The 26596-nt window shown below is 42.6% G+C and overlaps 2 protein-coding genes across 3 annotated transcripts in view; both read right to left on the bottom strand.

The window, feature by feature from the left end:
• Nucleotides 1–26596, bottom strand: part of LOC120050855 (interleukin-1 receptor accessory protein-like 1) — an 838450-nt gene that overhangs the window by 586986 nt on the left and 224868 nt on the right. The gene's annotated exons all lie outside the window — the stretch shown is intronic.
• On the bottom strand, nt 1613–23395 carry LOC120051487 (adhesion G-protein coupled receptor G7-like). Of its 2 annotated transcripts, none has more exons than XM_038998383.1 (16): nt 23282–23395; nt 21629–22147; nt 20240–20344; nt 20014–20123; nt 17940–18083; nt 17735–17820; nt 17409–17542; nt 16923–17036; nt 16520–16689; nt 16086–16238; nt 5452–5564; nt 4483–4814; nt 4145–4226; nt 3535–3693; nt 3105–3264; nt 1613–2869 (listed from the first exon to the last, which is right to left on the bottom strand). In XM_038998383.1, exons 1-16 carry the CDS (start codon nt 23316–23318, stop codon nt 2681–2683), a joined length of 2607 nt encoding a protein of 868 aa, XP_038854311.1. In that variant the 5' UTR covers nt 23319–23395; the 3' UTR covers nt 1613–2680. The 2 variants fall into 2 exon arrangements, with proteins under 2 accessions (XP_038854311.1, XP_038854310.1); XM_038998382.1 differs by having other exon boundaries at nt 3096–3264.

Genomic DNA, 26596 nt, shown 5'->3' on the forward strand with positions numbered 1-26596 from the left:
TGTGAATCCAGCCAATATGTCAGATTTTTTAAGTGTTTTACAGCGAAAACACAATATAGCATTATATGAGCTTACCACAATAGCCAGAAACACAACCGCATTTACCAGCAGTAAATGTTAGCGATCGTAACAACCCAGCAAAAGATATATAATTTTACTAACCTTGATATACTTCATCAGATGACAGTCCTGTAACATCATATTACACAATGCATATAGCTTTTGTTCGAAAATGTGCATATTTAGCAGCACAAATCGTGGTTATGCAATGTAATCAGTAAAAACATGGCATGCATTCTGGCCGGGGCCATCTTGGAAAGGCACCTAATCTAATCAATAAATAATCGAAAACTTGACTAAAAAAATACAGGTTGGACAGCAATCGAAAGATGCATTAGTTATTAATGCAACCGCTGTGTTAGATTTTTAAAATTAACGTTACTAGACATACAGTGTGCGTTACAGCCAGACCAGTGCTGCAATAATGGCCGAAAAATACTTTTGCATTTTTCCACAGAACAACGAATTAACATCATAAATAGTTCTTACTATTAGTTGAGCTTCCATCAGAATCTTGGGCAAGGTGTCCTTTGTCCAAAAGAATCGTTGCTTTGTTGTAAAACGTCCTCTTCAACTTCGGAATTAGCAGCTAACAATAGCTACGTGGCACACACATGTTCAAATCCTCAAAGCGCAATACTACGAAAATTCCGAAAATAGCAATATACTCGCATAAACTGATATAAATCGGTTTAAAATAACTTCGTTATGATGTTTCTAACACCTATATCGAATTAAATCACAGACGGATATATCTTAGGCCGATAACGAGAGCTTTTGAGCATGCCATTCTGATGTCCTCTCTTGCGTCTTGACGAGCGTCCAAAAGAACGGACCTTCCACTCATTGGCCTTTTATAAAGTCTGAGAAACACGTAGAGACTCCATTCCACTTCTCATTGGTTACTGACATCCAGGGGAAGGTGGGTGCAGTTCATTTCGACCCATAGGACAATACAGAGCTTTAAACTGATCCGAGATCAGAGCCTAGTTTTCAGACCTTCGCATGTCCTGTCATGATTTTCGCTGCAGAAAGACTTCTGGTTCACCCACAGACATAATTCAAACGGTTTTAGAAACTAGAGATTGTTTTCTATCCAATAGTAATAATAATATGCATATTGTACGAGCAAGAATTGAGTACGAGGCAGTTTAATTTGGGAACGCTAAATGTCGAAGTTGAAACAGCACCCCCTGTATTAAGCCGTTACTCCGCCTGCCTGAGCGTTCTGACCTTGATCTCTTCCTGGCGAACCCTCTCATCCTTGCTGTCCCACAACATCATAGCCTGACGTGCTTTTGTTAAATTGTACTCCTCTACCACGGATGTAATTGGCAGCTGCAGTCTGTGCTGTACAAGCCGATGGAGCAGAAGCTTCTTAATCAACCTCGGCAATGACCAAATGTGGCCCACTATGATGATGATTTGACACCCCTGGGCTACACTGTCTAAAGCCATTTTCTGAGAGATTGTGTAAAATAATGTAGTTTTTTTACTAAAAATACTGGAACAAACATTTCTATTCTCACTAAGAATAATGGAACAAACATGCTTAAAACAGAATAATCAGATTTATTCAAAACAGTCAACTTTCATAAAGAACACATGTACATAAAGTATTTACAAACATGTGCATAGCCCAAAAATTGGACAATAACACTTTTGATACATAAATGGTGTGTGTATTACTATAGGCAATAATGGAGGTCTATGAGATATTGACAGAGGTTGAACTTGCAGCCAATCAATTAGATGCTTTATACAATCTGAGTAAGAAAGCAGCTCAACTGAGCTGTTGACAACCAAATGTAAAATAAATTAAACATAACTTTTGTTTACCATATTTTATCATGCCATTTAGTAAAATGATCATGTGGTTTTCATTATTGGACATAGTTTTACACAAACATTCAAAGATGGTTAAAAACCAGGACGTGAACGATAGCAAAACGGGAACCTGATTAATCACACATGTTCAGTACTAAATGTGTATAAAATGGGATATTACATGACTGTACAATGTTGTTGACCTCAAACATAATTTTGGAATCATGAAATTACTACTATGTCGTTATTTATTAATTTGAGGAACTCAAATATGCTCTACCAGGCAGTTGAGATGCCCATTAAAGGAATGCTATTTAGACAAAGCTAGCTATTATGGACAATGGAGAAACATTGTCGTGGGATTTTTTTGTCTGCAAATATAAATATATTTTCATATTCATACCAGTGTTTAAAGTCTGCCTGTTATCTTCAATTTATTTCACAAATGTTTTCAGGACATGTAATTTTACAGGTATTATGAGCATATAAACAGTAAACATTAATGTATATATATTTGAATACTCATATATTGACACACAACTATATCAGTCATCATTTATCTTGGCCTGTCTTCCATTATAAGTAACTGAAGCAGACATGACGTTAATTAATGTACCATTTTTCAGATGATTTAAAAAGCATATGTAAAATCCAATACAAAATTAGTTTAACCTAATTGGGCAACTGAACAGGCTGGTTGAGATTTTAGCAATCAAATACAAATTATTTATGACCTATATTAAGGTTAAATACACATATTTTTCAGAAGAAAAAAAGATGTGCAGTTAAAGGGTTAATGTGTTGACAGCATAGTGTCCAGCTGTGTGTAGGATTCAACCTTTTCTCTGTGCTTGCCTCGCCAGAGACTGAAACTCTTGGTGTGAAGTGGGATTTCAACACTAGAGACAGATTTCAAAGCATCTGCCATCATTTTCTTGACAATTGATGTTCTTACTGTGAACAGAATGAAAATCTGCAAGCCCTGTGGAGCGAAAGCAAAAACACAAAGACATTATCAAGTTTTTTCAGGAACACACAAGGACAAACAAAAGGTAGCGTTTCAATAAAAACCAGCTCAATTTATTTATGTTTAGTATGTGTCTAATTTTCAAATCATGTCTGGATTCTGTGGTACAATAGTACACTAATATTTATAGTTTACATTTGAGTCATTTAGCAGATGCTCTTATCCAGTAGTGAGTGCATACATTTACTACCTGAGTGGTGGTGAGTACACAGAAGGAGATGTTGAGTATGGTGTACATGGTCTGGTTCTGTGTAATGAGCAACAGATAGCCCAGGATCCAGGAGAGACCGAGCACCACAGCCAGAGAAAAGCTACCGAGAAACTTCTTCTTCATCGATGTGTGTCTTGTACTGGGAAACATAACCAACATACTTAGAATGCTGTAATGCTGTGGTATAATAACACTATGCTTCCATTGACTGAGTGGGTTAGTCCACGGCGATCACTACATTTGATGATTTTCTTACTAACGACAATGAATAATAATAGAATAATAATACATTTTATTTATTACAAGCTTTTAATGGAAAGACAATAAAACATTAACAAGCATGTAAATCAAGACATCTTAATGAATACAACTTTGTACTTTGTGCCTCAAATGCCCCAATTAATGTTACCTGGTTAAATTTGGGTTGGTCTTGCCTGTTGTGACTGCAAAACATGCCAACACCACTGTGTTGAAGATAAGCATGGACGCCACAGGGATCAGGAACCCCCAAAACATTGGCAGCTTGAAGTCAAAGTTCCCCTTTGGATCGAGGGCAGCAAGCCAGCAACTGAGAGGTCAAATGAATGAGTTAGAGAGTGGGACAATGTGACAGACAAAACAGAACGCCTGTTATTTGAGTAACGTGGTATGAAGTAAACAAGAAACCTTTGAAAGAAATAGAACATTATTTTAATAACTTATGTTTGAACTTTTTATATTGCTATTGGCCAATTATTAGCATACATTACAAAACATGCATACGAACATTGATAGGGATAACCTTTTACAGCATGAGTTATAAAATGTTATAAAGCAATTGCCCCACTTTAATTTAAATTGAACCTTTTATACAATAACCACTGAAGATTAAGTAAATTGCAGCACAGTACTCAGGTGTAATACGGGTAGTGTAGTACAGTAGAGTAAGGTATAGAACAGTACAGCACAGTACACAACAGCGAAGTATAATATAGTACAGAGAAGTAATCCAGTAGTAATATAGTACAGTATCGACTCACAATTCCTCCTGCCTGTAACCCAGTGGATTATCCACTCTGTAACTAATTCCTAAGGTGAGAGCCACCACAACCGCAGGCAGTCCTAAAGGACAGAGAATGATGTTGTTATTTCCTGGTAGATTTGCATGCAGCCATATACAGAGTATATACACTACACATACATCCTCTAAAGACATATCATCACTATAAAAGTTGCTTTTAAGTTCTATTTCAGGCTTATTATCTAGCATTAGATAAAATATCACCTAGCATTAGTTTTGGTTCAAGGAGCCAAGGGCTAATGCCAGCCAAAGCTTCAGAAACAACTAAATACTTTATTTTTCTCCATGCTACCCTACCCCATCCGATGGCCACAGTATAGGCTGTGAAGTGTGACGGACTGGTGGCCAGGCTGTTTCTGATCATCAGGAAGACATGTGTGGCGTACAGTGTGTTCCAGGTGAAAGTCCCCAACAGGAAGTACTGCAGCAGGACTGCCACTGCAGTACAGGGCCCTCTGTCCCGCTCTGTGTGTGTGTCGGACGGGGGGAGAACGTTGTCCTCCTGTATTTCAGGTTTGTCCAGCTGTTTATGAGGGTTGTTCACTCCCAACATGAAGAGGAGGGTGAAGATCAGGAGACACATGCAGACGCTCACTAAGAGGACTGTTGGGTTGGTTTTGCGTGATTTCCTGGGGACAGGTGATAGACAAGACTGTCAGGGAAGTTATATATGTAGTTATGGATGTGTTGGTTCATTAATGGTGGGTTTCATAATGGTTTCACCTATCAAGTCCTGTTGGATCAGACAAAGGGCTTCTTTACACTATTGAGATGCACCGAATATTTTGAATTGGTTCTGGAACCCTGTAGGATCTTACCTGGTTGTGATCTGGAATGTTATTGTATATTTTGAATTGGTTCTGGAACCCTGTAGGATCTTACCTGGTTGTGATCTGGAATGTTATTGTATATTTTTAAATGGTTCTGGAACCCTGTAGGATCTTACCCGGTTGTGATCTGCAATGTTATTGTATATTTTGAATTGGTTCTGGAACCCTGTAGGATCTTACCTGGTTGTGATCTGCAATGTTATTGTGTATTTTGAATTGGTTCTTGAACCCTGTAGGATCTTACCTGGTTGTGATCTGGAATGTTATTGTATATTTTGAATTGGTTCTGGAACCCTGTAGGATCTTACCTGGTTGTGATCTGGAATGTTATTGTATATTTTGAATTGGTTCTGGAACCCTGTAGGATCTTACCTGGTTGTGATCTGGAATGTTATTGTATATTTTGAATTGGTTCTGGAACCCTGTAGGATCTTACCTGGTTGTGATCTGGAATGTTATTGTTAAACTCAACCCAATGATGGACATGGAGCATCCCAATATGGTGATCCAGTTTAGCGCCTCAGCGTATTTCAAATCCCTCCTGAACGACTGTAGAAAGTAAAGAAAAAATACATTTCAACACTAAGTTTCTGTCTCAGTCATAATGCATAAAGTCCTCGCCCCTCATGTGTCTGGATATGCTGTGGTAAACCATAGGTCAGCGGTTCCAACACTAGGGGTTGCCTGATATGAAAATGGGGTCGCAGGAGAATATCCAAAATCCTGCAAAAAAAAATATATATACAGTATATAAAATGAGTGTCTTTATTTCTCAAAATCACTGCAATGTGGATAACCTTAAAAATCTAAATGAAAATGATTAAATCAACCAAGCTCTTGAAGAGAGACATCGCTTTTGGAAATCTCACTTCCGGATAGGAAATGGGCTGTAAAAAGAGTTCTGTTCCACTTAGAGAAATAATTCAAACGGTTTTAGAAACTAGAGACTGTTTTCTATCCAATAGTAATAATAATATGCATATTGTACGAGCAAAAATTGAGTAAGAGGCCGTTTGAAAATGGGCACCTTTTTCCAGTTATTCAATACGCCCCCTGCAGCCATAACAGGATATTGATTCAGCTTTTTTATACAATGGCTGGGTCTGATCCTGAATGCTGATTGGTTAAAACTGCATTCCAGCCGGTGTCTATTCCACACGTTATCACAGACTAAATCTATGACGTTAAAATGCCTATTTACTCTGTTCCATCTGACTGTGCAATCCACTATCTCATCAGCCCAGCCAATCAATGTATAAACTTGATCTCCACTATAAAAAGCATCTAGCTATTATCTCACATTTCTTTTTGTTTTCTACATTGTAGATTTGACAGGGAGGCAACGTTTCTCAGCCAGTTGAAATCATGAATCAGCTGGCATCATTTTTATGGATATATACAAAGAAATGTAAATTGGTAAAAGGTCAAACAAAACAAAGTGCAGCTAATTTGCAGTCTTTCCAGCTTCAGTTTGAAGTGATTGTGTTTGCTGTGTTGTTGTTGGCTAGCTCCTCTAAACAACAGTGTCCTGACTAGTGAGCACATTTTCTATGCCAGGCGAAATTGCATCCAAATAAATGTCACTAGAAAACAGCTTAAACAAATGCAAATGCAGCTACTTTGCTGTTGTTTTGGCTGCAATTTTTGACGTGACTGTAAGTCACTAATACAAGACTAGTAAAGGCCCAATGCACTATTGTTGAGGAAATATTTATAATTATTTTCACATTTTTCAGGGGGTGCTGCACCTTCAGCACCATACTTTCCACTGCTATGCCTATATCTTCAGTCTAATATGGCTATTCACTTACTTTTCTAGCTCTTCATCAGAAGCTTTTTGAAGTAGTTAGGCCTAAATGTCCTCTCCGAGTTTGCTGGAATTTAGTCTGTCTGAAAGGTTTTGAGAAATATTGGTTGATGATAGGCCTAGGTCTCATCTTGTGCTGAGCAGAATATCAGATCTCAACACTGATTGGAGAAAAGTCTTTAACATCACCATGGCTGTAAGCTACCACATCCTTATGATATACAGGTATGTCATAGCGCAACGGGACTGCAAGAGCCAGGTTGGAATATCTGACTGAAATACGGGACAAAGACAGGTTTTTTCTAAATTGGTGGTGGTGTTTGAATTTGTGGATAAAATGTGGGACGTGATTGTTTGGTTGCGGGATAAAGGTCCAAAATGCAGGACCGGGACATGTGGTCACCCTATTCCCATGGTGAATGGCTAGGCCCACTACTGTATGAAACCACACACTATTTCAGGTATATTACTACAACAATAGATATGGTGAAAACAAGGTGTGGGGAGGCACAGAAACTCACATCAATACCTTTCTCTGATAACACTGTAAAACTAAGAATTGATGCTATAGCTAGCAATCAATAGGAAACTGACTGAACCACTCAAGAACTCCTCAGCTTTCCAAATGGACATTTGTTGTGAGGGCCGAGATGCCCATTCATTTACTTTTGTTCGCTACATGTCGAGGATGCTATTCACAAGGACATATTGTTCTGTCTTATGATTTTCGAGCATGAAACAGCACAAAGGATGTTCAATGTGCTGCGTGACTATACTGACGAAAACAGATTCCATAGGATTGAATGGTGGGCAAAAAAAAACAGACTTTGCTGACTTTCTGTGTAATGAAAAGAAATGTGTCGCACTGCCTATGCAACTGTCATATTAGGGTAACTGAACGCAAGCATGCAGGAGAAATACTAAACTATTCTAACATTCTGCAGATGAGTGACGGTAGATTCAGAGGAGTAAATGTCTTATTGGAGAGAAATCCGTTTGAGTGTGATCCTGACTTAGTTGACATGCCGGGAAGTGACATTGAAAAGCTGATCGACCCCTCATATGACCGAATGCTGCAGACAACGCATTTTGGTTCCTAACTCAAAGGGAATAAATACCCAGCCGTCTCCCTCTGAGTATTAAAACTCATGGTACCCCTTGACAGCTCATATCTGTGTGAGGCTGGAATTAGTGTACTAGTCTGCATTAAAACCAAAGAAGACAAGCAGAAACACTGTTAAAATGTTTTGCAATTGACTGCCATAGCCCTGAATAAAAAGTAAACATTGGCTCTTAATTACTACAAAACATTAAAGTGTTATGTTCTGTTAATTACTGATGTCCCCTTTAAGAACGGAGCACCCTTGGTCATGCGCAGTGTTGCTCTATGTTGTTCTTGTAAATAAACTTCAGTTAGTGTTAAACACGGCTGCTAGAATCTTGACTAGAACCCAAAAATGTGATCATATTACTCCAATGCTAGCCTCCCTACACTGGCTTCCTGTTAAGGCTAGGCCTGATTTCAAGGTTTTACTGCTAACCTACAAAGCCTTACATGAGCTTGCTCCTATCTATCTTTCTGATTTGGTTCTGCCGTACATACCTACACGTACGCTACGGTCACAAGACGCAGGCCTCCTAATTGTCCCTAGAATTTCTAAGCAAACAGCTGGAGGCAGGGCTTTCTCCTATAGAGCTCCATTTTTATGGAATGGTCTGCCTATCCATGTGAGAGACGCACACTCTGTCTCAACCTTTAAGTCTTTATTGAAGACTCATCTCTTCAGTAGGTCCTATGATTGAGTGTAGTCTGGCCCAGGGGTGTGAAGGTGAACAGAAAGGCACTGGAGCGACAAACCACCCTTGCTGTCTCTGCCTGGCCGGTTCCCCTCTCTCCACTGGGATTCTCTTGGGGGCCTTGAGCCCTAGGACCATGCCTCAGGACTACCTGGCCTGATGACTCCTTGCTGTCCACAGTCCACCTGGTCGTGCTGCTGCTGCTCCATTTTCAACTGTTCTGCCTGCGGCTATGGAACCCTGACTTGTTCACCGGACCTGCTGTTTGACTCTCTCTCTCTCTCTACCGCACCTGCTGTCTCAAACTCTGTCTGATTGGCTATGAAAAGCCAACTGACATTTACTCCTGAGGTGCTGACCTGTTGCACCCTCTACAACCACTGTGATTATTATTATTTGACCCTGCTGATCATCTATGAACGTTTGAACATCTTGGCCATGTTCTGTTATAATCTCCACCCGGCACAGCCAGAAGAGGACTGGCCACCCCTCATAGCCTGGTTCCTCTCTAGGTTTCTTCCTAGGTTTTGGCCTTTCTAGGTATTTTTTCCTAGCCATCGTGCTTCTTCATCTGCATTGCTTGCTGTTTGGGGTTTTAGGCTGGGTTTCTGTAAAGCACTTTGTGACATCGCCTGATGTAAAAAGGGCTTTATAATTTTTTTTTGATTGATACTTGTACTAACTAGCTTTAGTAAATGTGAAGCTCCAGTTCACTTCCTTGTATTCAGTCTTTCTTATTATATACATTAGTAATAAGAGCTAAGACACTACAATGGCGACAAGGATGATTACCTACATTGTGCATCACGAATGCAGACGGGGCTCGTAGAAAGAGAGGAACATTTCAACCCTGTAGCGCAGCAGCTAGCAACCAGTGATGACGAGGGGAGTGCAGATCAAAGACCCGCAGAGCCGGAGGTAAAGAGAATGGATAGCATCGAGTTTGATAACACGCAAGAAAAGGAGGCAACTTACATTGAACATCTGGAACAGTACTTCATTGGAAACAACATTGTACCAGTGCTGTTGAGTTTGATTGGCCCCAAAACGTACAGTTTGCTAAGAGATCTGACTGCCTCTCTGAAGCCCTCCAATAAAACATTCACAGAGATTGTGGAGATATTGCAAAATCACCTAAACCACTCCTGATCGCGGAACGCTTTCATTTCCACAAGAGACACCAGAATGAGGGGAGGGTGTTAGTTTCTTCAACTCTGCTACATATGTACTGTCTGAGCATTGCCAGTTTGGAGAGAACCTAAATTACACATTAAGGGAAAGATTTGTTTATGGACTGAAACATGAACACATTCAGAAATGTTTGCTCACAGAATCAGATCTCACTTTTGCAAAGGCTGCAAATTGCAAATTGCTGTAGCTATGGAAATCGCGACCAAAGATGCAATTGAGTTGCATAAATACTGTCCTCCTCTCACAAACTTGCCTGCACAAGTTCTCACGCAGTCGACAGCACCCCCGTGTGGCCTACAAATGCAACAGGGATGGTCAGAGCAGAGGACTGCCGTTTCAAAGACAAAATAGAAGGGGGACGTTCAAAGAACATGCAGAGCAAATTACAGTCACAACAGGAAAACTGAGAAAGTGAAAAGGCCTGTGAATGCACTAGCAGAGAACAGTGGCAGTGATTCAGTTGAACAATTCATTGGTACAATGGAGTTAAATACAGTGACTTCTCCCAGCAGTAGCGCAATATCGGTGACACCAGATATCGAAGGCACACCCCTCAAAATGGAGCTGGACACAGGATCTGCAGTGTCTATAATTTCCACAACTGTCTACAATGAGCACTTCAAGGATATCAAGCTGAAGAAAACAAATGTGTTGCTGAAGACCTACTCAGGAGAGACATTGAGCCCAATGGTTGCAAGATAGAGTGAATTATGGGGAGCAAACACAGCAGTTACAGGTGTATGTGGAGCCTGGAACTGACCCCCTATTTGTTCGCAGGGAATGGCTGTCTAAAATAAAGCTGAACTGGTGTGACTTGAAAATGCTCCACACATCCCAGCCTAAAAGGAAAGGCACAAACCAAACACTGGAACACTTGCTGAAGAAATATGCCACCGTTTTCAGTGATCAGATGGCAACAGTAAAAGGCTTCACAGCCAAACTCGTACTGGGAGATGATGCAATCCAAAATTCTGCAAAGCCAGATCTGTTCCATACTCCCTGAGACCAAATGGTGGAAGCGGAAATGGAACGCTTGCAAGATACAGGAATCCTGACGAAAGTGGACAGAAGCGAATGGGCCACGCCCATTGTTCCTATTGTAAGGACAAATGGGTGTGTTAACTGTGAAGGCTTACCTGCAGCTACCGGTTGAAGAGAGGTTCAAACAGTACCTGACAATAAACATACACAAAAGGTATATACAGGTATAACCGCCTGGTTTTTGGCAATGCATCGGCCCAACCATTTGGCAACAAACTATTGACCAGAGTTTGCAAGGAATCCCATGATTCACACAGACAAAGAGCACCTGGCTAACCTGGAAGAGGTCCTGAGAAGACAAAGAGTATGGACTGCAGGCAAAATTACAGAAGTGTGAGTTCCTCAAAGACAAGATTGTCTTCTGTCGACATGAAATTGACTGCAATGGATTGCCCAAAACACAGGACAAAAATCAATGCAGTGGTACAGGTACCACGACCGCAAAATGTGACTGAAGTGAGATCTTTCTCTGGACAGATCAATTACTACAGAAGATTCCTCCCAAACCTTTCAGCAGTACTCCAGCCTCTCAATCAGCTCCTGGAAAATAATAGTACATGTCAGTGGACAGCAGTGTGAAAATGCGTTTAAAACTGCTCATCACAGCTGAACATGTCCAGATGCATTGAAGTTGGTTTGTGATGCGTCCCCTTATGGCTTAGCGACCATCCTTCACACACACTGAAAGATGGGTCAGAGAGGCCAGTGGATTTTGTATCACAAATGTTGAATGATGCAGAGAAAAACTACTCACAAATCGACAAAGAAGCACTGGCGCTAGTGTGGGGCGTCAAGAAATTCCACACCTATATGGCAAGAGTTTCACAATGGTTACGGATCCCCAGCTGTTGATTTTCAGTCAAAAGAAAGGCATTTCGACAATGACAGCAGCCAGGTTACAGCGATACGCTTTGTTCCTTGCCGGTCATATGTATGTCACTGAGTTTATGCAGCCAGCCCTCCACACAAATGCAGATGGATTACACAGACTGTGCTGTACAAGAGAAAGACAAAGGAGTGTGGATGCAGTGGACATTTTTCATACCTCTCAGCTTGAGGCAGTACCTGTCAAATCAAATCAAATTGTATTTGTTGCATGCGGCGAATACAACAGCTTGGGGGTAGAAGCTGTTAAGGAGCCTTTTGGTCCTAGACATGGCGCTCCGGTACCGCTTGTCATGCAGTAGCAGAGAGAATAGTCTATGACTTGGTGACTGGAGGCTTTGACAAGTTTTAGGGCCTTCCTTTAACACAGCCTAGTATATAGTGTAGGTCCTGGATGTCAGGAAGCTTGCCCCCAGTGATGTATTGGGCCGTACGCACTACCCTCTGTAGCACCCTACGGTCAGATGCCAAGCAGTTGCCATACCAGGCAGTGATGCAACCAGTCAGGATGCTCTCGATGGTGCAGCTGTAGAACTTTGAGGATCTGGGGACCCATGCCAAATCTTTTCAGTCTCCTGAGGGGGAAAAGGTGTTGTCTTGCCCTCTTCTCAACTGTCTTGGTGTGTTTGGACCATGATATTTTGTTGGTGATGTGGACACCAAGGAACTTGAAACTCTCGACCCGCTCCACATCAGCCCCGTTGATGTTAAATGGGGGCCTGTTCGGCCCTCCTTTTCCTATAGTGTACGATCAGCTCCTTAGTCTTGCTCACATTGAGGGAGAGGTTGTTGTCCTGGCACCACACTGCCAGGTCTCTGACCTCCTCCCTATAGGCTGTCTCGTCGTTATCGGTTGTGTCGTCAGCAAACTTGATGATGGTGTTGGAGTTGTGCTTGGCCACGCAGTCGTGGGTGAACAGGGAGTACAGGAGGGGACTAAGCACGCACCCCTGAGGGGCCCCAGTGTTGAGGATCAGCGTGGCAGATGTGTTGTTGCCTACCCTTACCACCTGGGGGCGGCCCATCACGAAGTCCAGGATCCAGTTGCAGAGGGAGGTGTTTAGTCGCAGGATCCTTAACTTAGTGATGAGCTTTGTGGGCACTATGGTGTTGAACGCTGAGCTATAGTCAATGAACAGGTTTCTCACATAGGTGTTCCTTTTGTCCAGGTGGGAAAGGGCAGTGTGGAGTGCGAATGAGATTGTGTCATCTGTGGATCTGTTGGGGCGGTATGCAAATTAGAGTGGGTCTAGGGTTTCCAGCATGATTGTGTTGATGTGAGCCATGACCAGCCTTTCAAAGCACTTCATGGCTACCGACGTGAGTGCTACGATAGTACAGGGACACATCCGAGGTGAGGATTTACAGATTTACCCCCGTGAACAACTGTGTCACGGCTGGGGTCCGCCCCTAAATATAGACCCCATGGCTGCGACACACGTTTTCTTTCATTTTTTCCGGCAGACGTCCGTATGGTTTGAGGTTAAAACTTTATGAAGTTCACTTGGTAAGTCGCTGGTTAGTGTACTGTAATATCTTGCGTTGAAGTGTACTCACTGGCTGTTTGCAGCCTGGAGCAGCTGTGGCCAGCCTCTCCTCTCAAGTGTTCCACTTGCTGCGCGCTGTTGATCAGTATCTTCCGCCCATGGTTTGTCGTACTTGCTTTTGTTTCGTTAGCGTTACACTACGACTCTGTGTGCATCCATTAGTATGGTGGCTCTTGCTGGCAAAAACTGTAATTTACCTTACACAACTTGTCGACTGGCTTGTTCTATGTGTGTGTTGTGAATTGCTTTAACACGCTGCTCCAATACCTGCAGTCTCGCTTGGATGAGGGCTTGGCAACCTCTACACTGAGAGGATATTTGGCTGCCATATCTGCCTGCCATGTGGGGTGGATGGACAGGCCAGTGGGGCGCCATCCCTTGGTCTCCAGTTTTATGAAGGGGGTTCGTCGCCTGCGTGTAGCTAGGACAAACTCAATAGCGAGCTGGGATCTGGATGCGGTCTTGGCAGCTTCGGCAAAGCCGCCTTTCGAACCGTTGGAATTTTCCTCCCTGAAATACCTCTCTATGAAGGTGGCTTTCTTGGTAGCTATTACTTCATGAAGAGGGTGGGTGAGCACCATGCTCTTTCGGTAAGTTCTGAGTGCTACCGGATGGACCCCGGTGGGAGGAGCATATCTCTCCGCACCAACCCTTCATTCCGAAGGTTCTGTCAGACAGGCATGTGAACATCCCTTTTATCCTGACTGCTTACGACCCCCCGGCAGTGAGGGGGAGTCTGGGCCTCCCTACGGGCATGTTGTGCCCTGTGAGGGCACTGGCTGCCTTTGTGGAGCAGACACGGTCAGTGAGAACAACAGACCAGCTCTTTGTCTGCTATGGTGAGAGAGTCCTGAGGGCTGGGTTATCAAAGCAGAGGCTCTCTCACTGGATCGTGGACACGATTAAGACAGCATACTGCCTGGCAGGCAGGCCAGTGCTGGGATCTGTGGGGGCACATTCAACACGAGGTGTGGCTGCGCTCTGGGCTCTATTGAGAGCCGACTGGCATAGCACCTCGCTGATATCTGTGCTAGGCTTCCTCTTGCGGCCAGCTAGGCTTCCTCTTGCTCCTTTGCCAGGTACTATCGGATAAATGTGGCACCTCCCTCTGCGGTTGGTTCAGCGGCCCTGGGCGTCGCTGGGACCCGTTCCTCATTGACGGACCCTGCATCTCGGTCCCGCGCTGGGACTTCGCCGCTGGCTGGCCAGGTCCCTCTAGCACCGACTAAATCTGGTACGGGTATACCAATATATTGGAGTGATCCAATATAGTGAAACATAACAAAAGTTACGTATGTGAGCTATATGGATCACTACAATTCTCTACGGTGCTAGAGGCTCCTCAAAAAGTATGTAGAGAACGTGTGTGGCGGCCATGGGGTCTATACATAGGGGCGGACCGCAGCCGTGACAGGTGTACACGGGAGTAAATCTGTAAATCCTCACCTCGGATGTATCCCTCTGCCATGGAGTGACACCAATATATTGGAGTGAACCATATAGCTCACATAACCGTGGTTTCATATGTAACCTTTGATGTTTGATGTGGGGATTGAGAGTCATCATACCCCAGAAATACAAACATCAGCTTTTGCAGCAACTACATGAAAGGCATGTTGTAATTGTCAAAATGAATCTCCTCGCGAGGAGCCACTTCTGGTGGCCCGGGCTGGATCAACAGATAGAAAACATGGCAAAGAACTGTTGCGGATGTTTGGAAACTCTTCACATGCCTGCTCCTGCCCCAGTCCACTTATGGGAATAGCACATTGCAGAGAATTCATGTGGACGCCGGCCCCTTTGAAAAGCTTCTGGTTATAGTTGATGCCAATTCCAAATGGACAGAGGTGTTTTGCACTGACTCCTCCACCTCAGCTCAGATTATAGTGTCTCAGAACAACTTTTACTCGCTTCGGATTGGCTCTGCAGCTGGCAAGCGACAAAGTGCAAGCTTTTGTAAGTGAGTTTTCAAGATTCATGTCAGCCGGGAGCGCCATCTCCGAACAGTACAGGAAGTGATGGTGCGAGATTACAGAAGGGGAAGGAAATGGACAAGAGGGACCGTACACGCACAAACGGGACCCAGAACTTACCAGGTTCAAGTGAGCCCAGACATAATGTGGCGGCGTCACATTAACCAAATGCATTCCACGGAAAACAGCACAACAATCGAGAGAGAACAGGCACAGAGAGCTCCTGGGAGAGACACACAGGGAACTGTAGAGGACGGTGGGGCAGTAAAGAGACCCTAGGCTGAAAGAAGGGAAAGTGTGGATGAAGGTGCTGCTATAGCAGAAACTATTATGGACCAAGCACACACTGCAGATGTGCAGGAGACTCCAGACAATCCAAGGCGATACTCAGAACGAAGACACCAGACAGACTGGACTTATAAACAAACAAACACAAACAAAAATGAACTGTTCAAGTTCATATCAAAAGATGCAAAATAACTACAACAAGTTCTGGAAAATGTTTCAGTTGTGGTTTGGTAGAAGTAACTCTGATTGTATAAGAGAAGGAATGTCATCTTCTGTTAATTACTGATATCTCCTTTAAGAACAGAGCACCGTACTTGCACTAACTAGCTTTAGCAAATGTGAAGCTCCAGTTCACTTCCTTGTATTGGAGACTTTCTTATTATATCCATTAGTAATAAGAGCTACGACACTACAAAATGGTTGGGTCACGAGAATCTTCAGATATCAAAATGGGGTCATGTTTCAAAAAAGTCTAGGAACCCCTCCATAGGTCAGTGTGGTCAGTAAAAGGGAGATGAAGGCAGCTAGCTACAGTACTCACCATCAGCACAGCGAAGTTAGTGGTGTGATTACAGAAACATCGCAGGCCGTCTTCTGAGTGGTTGGCTTTGGAGCAGCCAAAGGTGCTCCAGTCTTTCAACGTGTAGTTCCATGACACGCAGGCAAAGTCATGGAGGGAGACGTTGGGGACAACCTGAGAACAGAAACAAACTCACTGTAAATCCTTCAGTAAAAGACATGCATTCACAGTTCTCATCTTTTTTTAAATCTAAGTCAATTGTGAAGTCTAACAGGTTTAAGTAAATGTGGGAAAGAAGAAATACCAATTATGATAGATTGTATTATGTACAAGACTGTAGCAGATGTAGCAGATGTAGCGGATAAGCATCAATGGAGAACTTCGATCAGGGGTGTCAAACATGTGACTTAGATAATGAATAACTGTGTGTTTATTGATTCCATCAGAAATCTTACTGTGGGCTTGAAGAGCATCTCAACATGTAACCCAGACACCTGTCCCGGGTTAGCAGAGATGACCCTTCTGCTGGTCCCTGAAGAAGCTCTGAAAGCCCTGGACCTGAAGAACCGGTCGTTTTGGTAGAGTACAAAACCAATGGAGTGGTTTGTGTTTTTACTACGTAAAACTGAGTGGAGTGAGAGAGAGGGGAGAGAGGGAGGGAGAAAGAGAGATTGTTGTTCATATCAGGACTTCATATACATGAGTAGCTTGACCTTGCCTTGAGGGCTTATCTCGATAGTGACTCTAAATCTAAACGTTTGGAGACGACAAAGAGCAGTAAGCTCTCTTGGTGAAAGCGGTACAAGGAAATTGAAGCTTGAGTTTATACACTATGTTTGCATACCAACATTGGCTCACCTGGTGGGAATTCTATGACAATCTGGACATCAGTAGCACCTCCTTTGTCAGCTATCAGTTCAGAGGTATTAGTGTTGAGATGAATTCTGTTGGCCACAAAATTACCAGATCTTCCTGGAGAAGGAGATTCATTTGATTTAGCAATTTAAAGCAGAACAATATATTGTTACTTCTGTACCACAGAAGGTGGGTGGCACATTACTTTGGGAGGACGGGCTCATGGAAACGGCTGAAGCAGAATAAGTGGAATTGTATCAAATACATCAATGTGTTTTATGCCATTCCATTCGCTCCGTTCCAGCCATTAATATGAGCCATCTTCAGCCACCACAGTTCTGTAGTACAACAAATCAAATCCATACCAAACCTTACTGACCAACAGAAGAGAAACATTAGAAAAATTAGAAGTTTTACCCAGTCTGTCAACACAGATATAAACTATCACTTTAAATGCCAGTATGTAGGTTCACTAGCAGTCTCACTCACCAGTCAGAGCAGTAAACTGGATCCCTACTGAGTCACTTGGTACTTGGACAGACTGGACTACCAGGTTGGGCTGAACCACCAAGGACACATTATTGTGCTGGTCCAGGGAAAACTTCTCCAGGGTCTCTGTGAGGCTGGGAGAGAAACACAGAAAAACATTAGTTTACATGCACCATGCAGACACGCAGAGGCACACGTACACACATAAACTCAAGCATATACAGAAATACACACCACCCTGCATGCACGCTCACACACACACACACACACACACACACACACACACACACACACACACACACACACACACACACGCACTCCAGTACTTTTGGACAGCGTCTCTCTCCTGTGTACTCTCCTCACTGGCATTCAACAGCTGACTGATGGTAGTTACAGCTGCCACTGCGATGTCCTGCAACATAATCAAAACCAGGGGATGACCCTCAAGTGTTCAAATCACTGCAGTAACAACCTCACGTTTCTCTCCAGAACATGTCATAGTTCAAGACTTGATTTCAAAACATGTTATACCTCTGTGATATGTGCAGACTGAAGCAGTGTGTTAGCTATCTGAGCTGCTGTGGTGATGTTGTCAGCTGACAGCCGCCCTGGTTGGGAGGTCAGGATCTGAGTACTGAAGGCTAACTGTAGTAAATCACCTGAACTGCTGGAGATCTGAATAGAGAGAGACAAGGATTTATATTTTATTTTAGTATTGTTTTTCAACAGAACATTTTATAAGTGGCAGCAACATGCTGAACTGTGAGTACATTTGGATATTAAATTGCCAGTACTAACTAAACTCAGCAAAAAAATAAACAGCCTCTCACTGTCAACTGCGTTTATTTTCAGCAAACTTAACATGTGTAAATATTTGTATGAACATAACAAGATTTAACAACTGAGACATAAATTGAACAAGTTCCACAGACATGTGACTAACAGAAATTGAATAATGTGTCCCTGGACAAAGGGGAGGTCAAAATCAAAAGTAACAGTCAGTATCTGGTGTGGCAACCAGCTGCATTAAGTACTGCAGTGCATCTCCTCCTCATGGACTGCACGAGATTTGCTAGTTCTTGCTGTGAGATGTTACCCCACTCTTCCACAAAGGCACGCAAGTTCCCGGACATTTCTGGGGGGAATGGCCCTAGCCCTCACCCTCCAATCTAACAGGTCCCAGACTCTCAATGGGATTGAGATCCGGGCTCTTCGCTGGCCATGGCAGAACACTGACATTCCTGTCTTGCAGGAAATCACGCACAGAATGAGCATTATGGCTGGTGGCATTGTCATGCTGGAGGGTCATGTCAGGATGAGACTTCAGGAAGGGTACCACATGAGGGAGGAGGATGTCTTCCCTGTAACGCACAGCATTGAGATTGCCTGCAATGACACACCGCCCCAGACCATGACGGACCCTCCACCTCCAAATCGATCCCACTCCAGAGTACAGGCCTCGGTGTAATGCTCATTCCTTCGACGATAAACGCAAATCCGACCATCACCTCTGGTGAGACAAAACCGTGACTCGTCAGTGAAAAGCACTTTTTGCCAGTCCTGTCTGGTCCAGCGATGGTGGGTTTGTGCCCATAGGCGACGTTGTTGCCGGTGATGCCTTACAACAGGCCTACAAGCCCTCAGTCCAGCCTCTCTCAGCCTATTGCGGACAGTCTGAGCACTGATGGAGGAATTGTGCGTTCCTGGTGTAACTCAGGCAGTTGTTGTTGCCATCCTGTACCTGTCCCGCAGGTGTGATGTTCGGATATACCGATCCTGTGCAGGTGTTGTTACACGTGGTCTGCCATTGCGAGGACGATCAGCTATCTGTCCTGTCTCCCTGTAGCGCTGTCTTAGGTGTCTCACAGTACGGACATTGCAATTTATTGCCTTGGCCACATCTGCAGTCCTCATGCCTCCTTGCAGCATGCCTAAGGCACGTTCACGCAGATGAGCAGGGACCCTGGGCATCTTTCTTTTGGTGTTTTTCAGTCAGTAGAAAGGCCTCTTTAGTGTCCTAAGTTTTCATAACTGTGACCTTAATTGCCTACCGTCTGTAAGCTGTTAGTGTCTTAACGACCGTTCCACAGGTGCATGTTCATGAATTGTTTATGGTTCATTGAACAAGCATGGGAAACAGTGTTTAAACCCTTTACATTGAAGATCTGTGAAGTTATTTGGATTTTTACGAATTATCTTTGGAAGACAGGATCCTGAAAAAGGGATGTTTCTTTTTTTGCTGAGTTTATGTGGCTCAGTTGGTAGAGAATGGCACTGGCAACGCCAGGGTTGTGGGTTCGATTCCCACAGGGGACAAGTATGAAAATGTATGCCCTCACTACTATAAGTCACTCTGGATAAGAGCGTCTACTAAATGTAAAAATAAAATGTTACGTAAAACACAAGAAATAAAAAAATTATGTTTCTCATCAACTGTTAAGCAGAATAAAGGAACAGAATAGATGATCTGAAGGTAAGAGCCAGTTGTTACTGATCTTCAGACTGTAAGATCCACTCCTCATAATGATGACTGTAACTGACCTGAAGAACGCTAAATCAAGACTAGTCATAAATCAAGATAATAAAAAAATATACCTTGACTTACATTTCCTTGAATGTCACTGAGGGTTAATTCACACTGCAGCTCGTGAGGAGGGCCAAACATCGGAGATCCAGTGTCATTCAAACATCTTGCTGAGGCTTTTGGTAAACCAGCTGGAGGAACCAAGATAAAAACATACTCAAGATTTTGTGTTACCTATTACAACATTAATTAGGACTGTAAAAGACGAATACATTTTTGTCATTTCAGGTGAATAAAAGTAACATACCACTGGTTGTCTTCTCATCACACAATTTTTCTGAATAAGCAGACCAGCCAACCGTTGTTCTTGGGAAGGAAAAATCACCAATGATGGTGGAATTGCAGAAATTCCCTATCGAAGTAAAATACATTTCAACATGGACCAAATGTATGACTGCAAACGTGAAGTATACATTCTGAATAATGTAATAATGTTGTGGACTGTGAATGTGAAATCTAGGGTTAGGTATAGTAGTGGAGTGGTGTGTACTGTGAATCAGAGATCCAGGGTTAGGTATAGTAGTATAGTGGTGTGTACTGTGAATCAGAGATCCAGGGTTAGGTATAGTAGTGGAGTGGTGTGTACTGTGAATGTGAGATCCAGGGTTAGGTATAGTAGTGGAGTGGTGTGTAATGTGAATGTGAGATCCAGGGTTAGGTATAGTAGTGTAGTGGTGTGTACTGTGAATGTGAGATCCAGGGTTAGGTATAGTAGTGTAGTGGTGTGTACTGTGAATGTGAGATCCAGGGTTAGGTATAGTAGTGGAGTGGTGTGTACTGTGAATGTGAGATCCAGGGTTAGGTGTAGTATTGTAGTGGTGTGTACTGTGAATATGAGATCCAGGGTTAGGTATAGTATTGTAGTGGTGTGTACTGTGAATGTGAGATCCAGGGTTAGGAGTAGTATTGTAGTTGTGTGTACTATGAATGGTAGTTCCAGGGTTAGGTATAGTAGTGTAGTGGTGTGGAGTGGAGTCTGATTGGTAGATCCAGGGTTAGGTATAGTAGTGTAGTATTGTGCAGGAGTCTGAATGGTAGATCCAGGGTTAGGTATAGTAGTGTAGTATTGTAGAGGAGTCTGAATGGTAAATCCAGGGTTAGGTATAGTAGTGTAGTATTGTGGAGGAGTCTGAATGGTAGATCCAGGGTTAGGTGTAGTAGTGTAGTATTGTGGAGGAGTCTGATTGGTAGATCCAGGGTTAGGTATAGTAGTGTAGTATTGTGCAGGAGTCTGATTGGTAGATCCAGGGTTAGGTATAGTAGTGTAGTATTGTGCAGGAGTCTGATTGGTAGATCCAGGGTTAGGTATAGTAGTGTAGTATTGTGCAGGAGTCTGATTGGTAGATCCAGGGTTAGGTATAGTAGTGTAGTATTGTGGAGGAGTCTGAATGGTAGATCCAGGGTTAGGTATAGTAGTGTAGTATTGTGCAGGAGTCTGAATGGTAGATCCAGGGTTAGGTATAGTAGTGTAGTATTGTGGAGGAGTCTGAATGGTAGATCCAGGGTTAGGTATAGTAGTGTAGTATTGTGCAGGAGTCTGAATGGTAGAGCCAGGGTTAGGTGTAGTAGTGTAGTATTGTGGAGGAGTCTGAATGGTAGATCCAGGGTTAGGTATAGTGTAAGTGTGAGGATTTACCCTCTGAACAGGTCTCTCCGGTCCACTCATCAGGACAGATACAGACTCCACTCTGCAGCTCACCACCATTGATACAGACCAGAGGAGGGGTTGTGGTGGTAGAGGTGGAGATGGTGGTGGTGTTAGACGTGGTGGTAGAGGTGGTGTTAGAGATGATAGGAGAGGTGGTGGTGTTAGACATGGTGGTAAAGATGGTAGGAGAGGTGGTGGTGGTGTTAGAGATGGTAGGAGAGGTGGTGGTGGTGGTGCTAGAGGTGGTGGGGAGACTGATACTGGTGACAGGGATAGAGGTAGGGTAACCAGTAGTTGGAAGAACAGTAGTATTTATGTAACCAGTAGCTGGAGGATCAGTAGTAGTTAGGTAACCAGTAGTTGGATGACCAGTAGTTGGAGTGTCGGTAGTTGGAGTGGCACTAGCTGAAGAGTCAGGCGTTAAAGGGGCAGTAGTATTTGAGGTAGTTATGTCAATGATGGTTGGAATGGCAGATGACATGGTGAGATTCCCCTGTGATAAAGAGACTTTAAAAAAGATAATTAACTCAGTAAACCACATAAACAAGGATACATAGTGTCAGTTGCTATAAACATGCTATAAAGATGATCCATGCTGTTCCAGTTTCATTGTGTCTGCATCAGTGTAGAAATGTTTCCTACTGTACTTTATGAGAGAAAGAAGTCATTGTCACTGCCAATAAACGGTAGGCAGTTGATAGCAAAGGCTACTCTGTTATCAACTGTATCTGAGACCTGACAGTAGTCTATTCACAGTATGTAAACAATGTCTTAACAGTAAATCGAAAATGTTTGGATTAAAATAAAGTCTGAAACAATGTCTTCATTGATGCTATTGTATCCCTCACAGCAAACAGACAAAACCTAAATCGCTAATTTCCTATAAATCGAACTTTAAAATTAAATAAACCAAACTGTAAAAACAGTAAGGTTATATATGGGTAATAATCAATTGATAAGTTAAATGCATCATACATTTTTGCACATCTGAATTGAAAGCAATTTTCCAACATAATTCTCAATCACAGAAGACTCTTAACAACAGCATCATACTCGGAGTATACCAAACATTAGGAACACCTTCCTGGTATTGAGTTGCACCTTCACACACTTTCGCCCTCAGAACAGCCTCAACTCGTCAGGACTTGGACTCTACAAGGTGTCGAAAGGGATGCTGGCCCATTTTGACTCCAATGCTTCCCACAGTTGTGTCAAGTTTGCTGGATGTCCTTTGGGTGGTGAACCCTTCTTGATACACACAGGAAATTGTTGAGCATGACAAACCCAGCAGCGTTGCAGTTCTTGAACAAAAACGGTGGGCCTGGCACCTATTTCCATACCTGTTCAAAGGGACTTAAATCTTTTGTCTTGCCCATTCACCCACTGAATGGAACACATACACAATCCATGTCTCAATTGTCTCAAGGCTTTAAAATCCTTCTTTAACCTGTCTCCCCCCCTTCATCTACATTGATTGAAGTAAATTTAACAAGTGACATGAATAAAGCATCATAGCTTTCACCTGGATTCACCTGGCCAAACTGTCATGGAAAGAGCAGGTGTTCTTAATGTTTTGTACACTCAGTGTAGTCTGAACATCTTAAATCACCCTGAATGAATCGAATATAGAGCAAGTCTTACCTGTAGCAAAGACAGCCATAATCCATAGCTCCTTCATCTCTGCTGTTTCCAGGCATGCAGTGTCAGCAGACTGCACATTATTAGGATGTCTGTTGTTCTAATGCTGTGCTGCTCTCCAACTGTCACAGAGACTGTAGTAACATGCAGATACCAGTTAATGATTTACTATTGAAATTAAGGGGGAAGTACTGTACATTGGCTCCAGCACAACCCACATTGTCAACAGGATCAGTAAAGACACACACAAATAAGTCAGCTATGTGACAGGATGAATACAATGGACCAGTCAACCAATAGCATTACCCTTCTCTATGCAAAACATTCTTGGTTGCAGCAGGGAAGGTACAGTACAGTTCATGTTTTGGTAAACAGAACATATTTTTTTCCACTAGATCAGGTGTAATTAGATCTCCTGATTATAGTTGAAGAATAAAACAAAGTAATGGAAGTGTCTTGGAGGTCTGGATTAGAATGTGAGGACACTAGAGGGTAGACTTCTCTAGAACAGGGTTTCCCAAACTCAGTCCTGGGGCCCTCCTGGGTGAATGTTTTGTTTTTTGCCCAAGCACTACACAGTAAATTAACATAACCAACTCATCAAGATTTGATTATTTGAATCAAACGACATTGAAATGACTTAAACCACATCAAAACTGTGATCAAATTATAATGGACCTACATGTATAGTCACTTCACTCTGTCTAGCTTGATAAAAGTAATCGAAACAAAAGCTAGACAGTCAGGGAGCCTGGAATATTCCAAAATCGATGGATAGAGGAAGAGTTTGAGCAAATGTTGACTGCGAGGAAGTACTGTATCTAAATGGGGGTCATCGCTGTTGGGTCACCTGACAGGTACTCGCCACCCTGAGTATTCTGGGAGCTGGATGGTACCGTAATCGCTACTCCTTCTTCCTCCTTCAAGGAACTCAGAACCAGAATCCCCTTTATTCACCAAATAATTTTGCATGTACAGGAATCTGACTCTGTGAAATGGTGCTGCCACAATAAACAGAATATACAGACAATAAACAAACAGATTATATACGGACAATATATATATACATATACACACAGTACCAGTCAAATAAACATATATACTGTATATAGACACATAATTAATTTAGCCTATAGACCAGGCAAAAAAAAAAAAGGACAGACTACACAATAACCACCAGGCTAAAAACTACAGACTACACAATAACCACCAGGCTAAAAACTACAGACTACACAATAACCACCAGGCTAAAAACTACAGACTACACTATAAATACCAGGATAAAAACTACAGACTACACTATAAACACCAGAATAAAATCTACAGACTACACTATAAACACCAGGATAAAAACTACAGACTACACTATAAACACCAGGATAAAAACTACAGACTACACTATAAACACCAAGATAAAAACTACAGACTACACTATAACCACCAGGATAAAAACTACAGACTACACTATAAACACCAGGATAACAACTACAGACTACACAATAACCACCAGGATAAAAACTACAGACTACACTATAAACACCAGGATAAAAACTACAGACTACACTATAAACACCAGGATAAAAACTACAGACTACACTATAAACACCAGGATAAAAACTACAGACTACACTATAAACACCAGGATAAAAACTACAGACTACACTATAAACACCAGGATAAAAACTACAGACTACACTATAAACACCAGAATAAAATCTACAGACTACACTATAAACACCAGGATAAAAACTACAGACTACACTATAAACACCAGGATAAAAACTACAGACTACACTATAAACACCAGGATAACAACTACAGACTACACAATAACCACCAGGATAAAAACTACAAACTACACTATAAACACCAGGATGAAAACTACAGACTACACTATAAACACCAGGAATAAACTACAGACTACACTATAAACACCAGGATAAAAACTACAGACTACACTCTAAATACCAGGATAAAAACTACAGACTACACTATAAACTAAGACGAAGGAGTTGATTGTGGACTACAGGAAAAGGAGGACCTGAGCACACCCCCATTATCATCGACGGGGCTGAAGTGGAGCAGGTTGAGAGCTTCAAATTCCTTGGTGTCCACATCACCAACAAACTAGAATGGTCCAAACACATCAAGACAGTCGTGAAGAGGGCACGACAAAGCCTATTCTCCCTCAGGAAACTAAAAAGATTTGGCATGGGTCCTGAGATCCTCAAAAGGTTCTACAGCTGCAACATCGAGAGCATCCTGACTGGTTGCATCACTACCTGGTACGGCAATTGCTCGGCCTCCGACCACAAGGCACTATAGAGTGTAGTGCGTACGGCCCAGTACATCACTGGGGAATAAGCTGCCTGCCATCCAGGACCTCTACACCAGGCAGTGTCAGAGGAAGGGCCTAAAAATTGTCAAAGACCCCAGCCACCCCAGTCATAGACTGTTCTCTCTACTACCGCATGGCAAGCGGTACTGGAGTGCCAAGTCTAGGACAAAAAGGCTTCTCAACAGTTTTACCCCCAAGCCATAAGACTCCTGAACAGGTAAACAAATGGCTACCCGGACTATTTGCATTGTGTGCCCCCCCCCCAACCCCTCTTTTACGCTGCTGCTACTCTCTGTTTATCTTGTATGCATAGTCACTTTAACTATACATTCATGTACATACTACCTCAATTGGCCTGACCAACCAGTGCTCCCGCACATTGGCTAACCGGGCTATCTGCATTGTGTCCCGCCACCTTCTGCCAACCCCTCTTTTACGCTACTGCTACTCTCTGTTCATCAGAAATGCATAGTCACTTTAACCATATCTACACGTACATACTACCTCAATCAGCCCGACTAACCGGTGTCTGTATGTAGCCTCGCTACTGTTATTTGTCACTGTCTTTTTACTGTTGTTTTTATTTCTTTACTTACCTATTGTTCACCTAATACCTTTTTTGCACTGTTGGTTAGAGCCTGTAAGTAAGCATTTCACTGTAAGGTCTACACCTGTTGTATTCGGGACACATGACAAATAAACTTTGATTTGATTTGAAACACCAGGCTGGCAGCAAGCCATCAACTGAGAGGTCAAGTTAATGAGTTAGTGGGACTATGTGACAGACAAAACAGGATGCCAGTGATTTGAATAATGTGGTATAAAGTAAACATGGTGGGTGGCATGAGTAAACAAGAAACCTTTCAACACAATGGATCGTTCTTTTAGTTTTTTACAACTTTTAAAATTGCTGTTTGCCATTGTTAAAAGCATGCAATACAAACATTGATAGGGAAATGCTTTTACAGTATTAGTTATAA

Source organism: Salvelinus namaycush, chromosome 7, assembly GCF_016432855.1.
Source record: "Salvelinus namaycush isolate Seneca chromosome 7, SaNama_1.0, whole genome shotgun sequence".
NCBI lineage: Eukaryota > Metazoa > Chordata > Actinopteri > Salmoniformes > Salmonidae > Salvelinus > Salvelinus namaycush.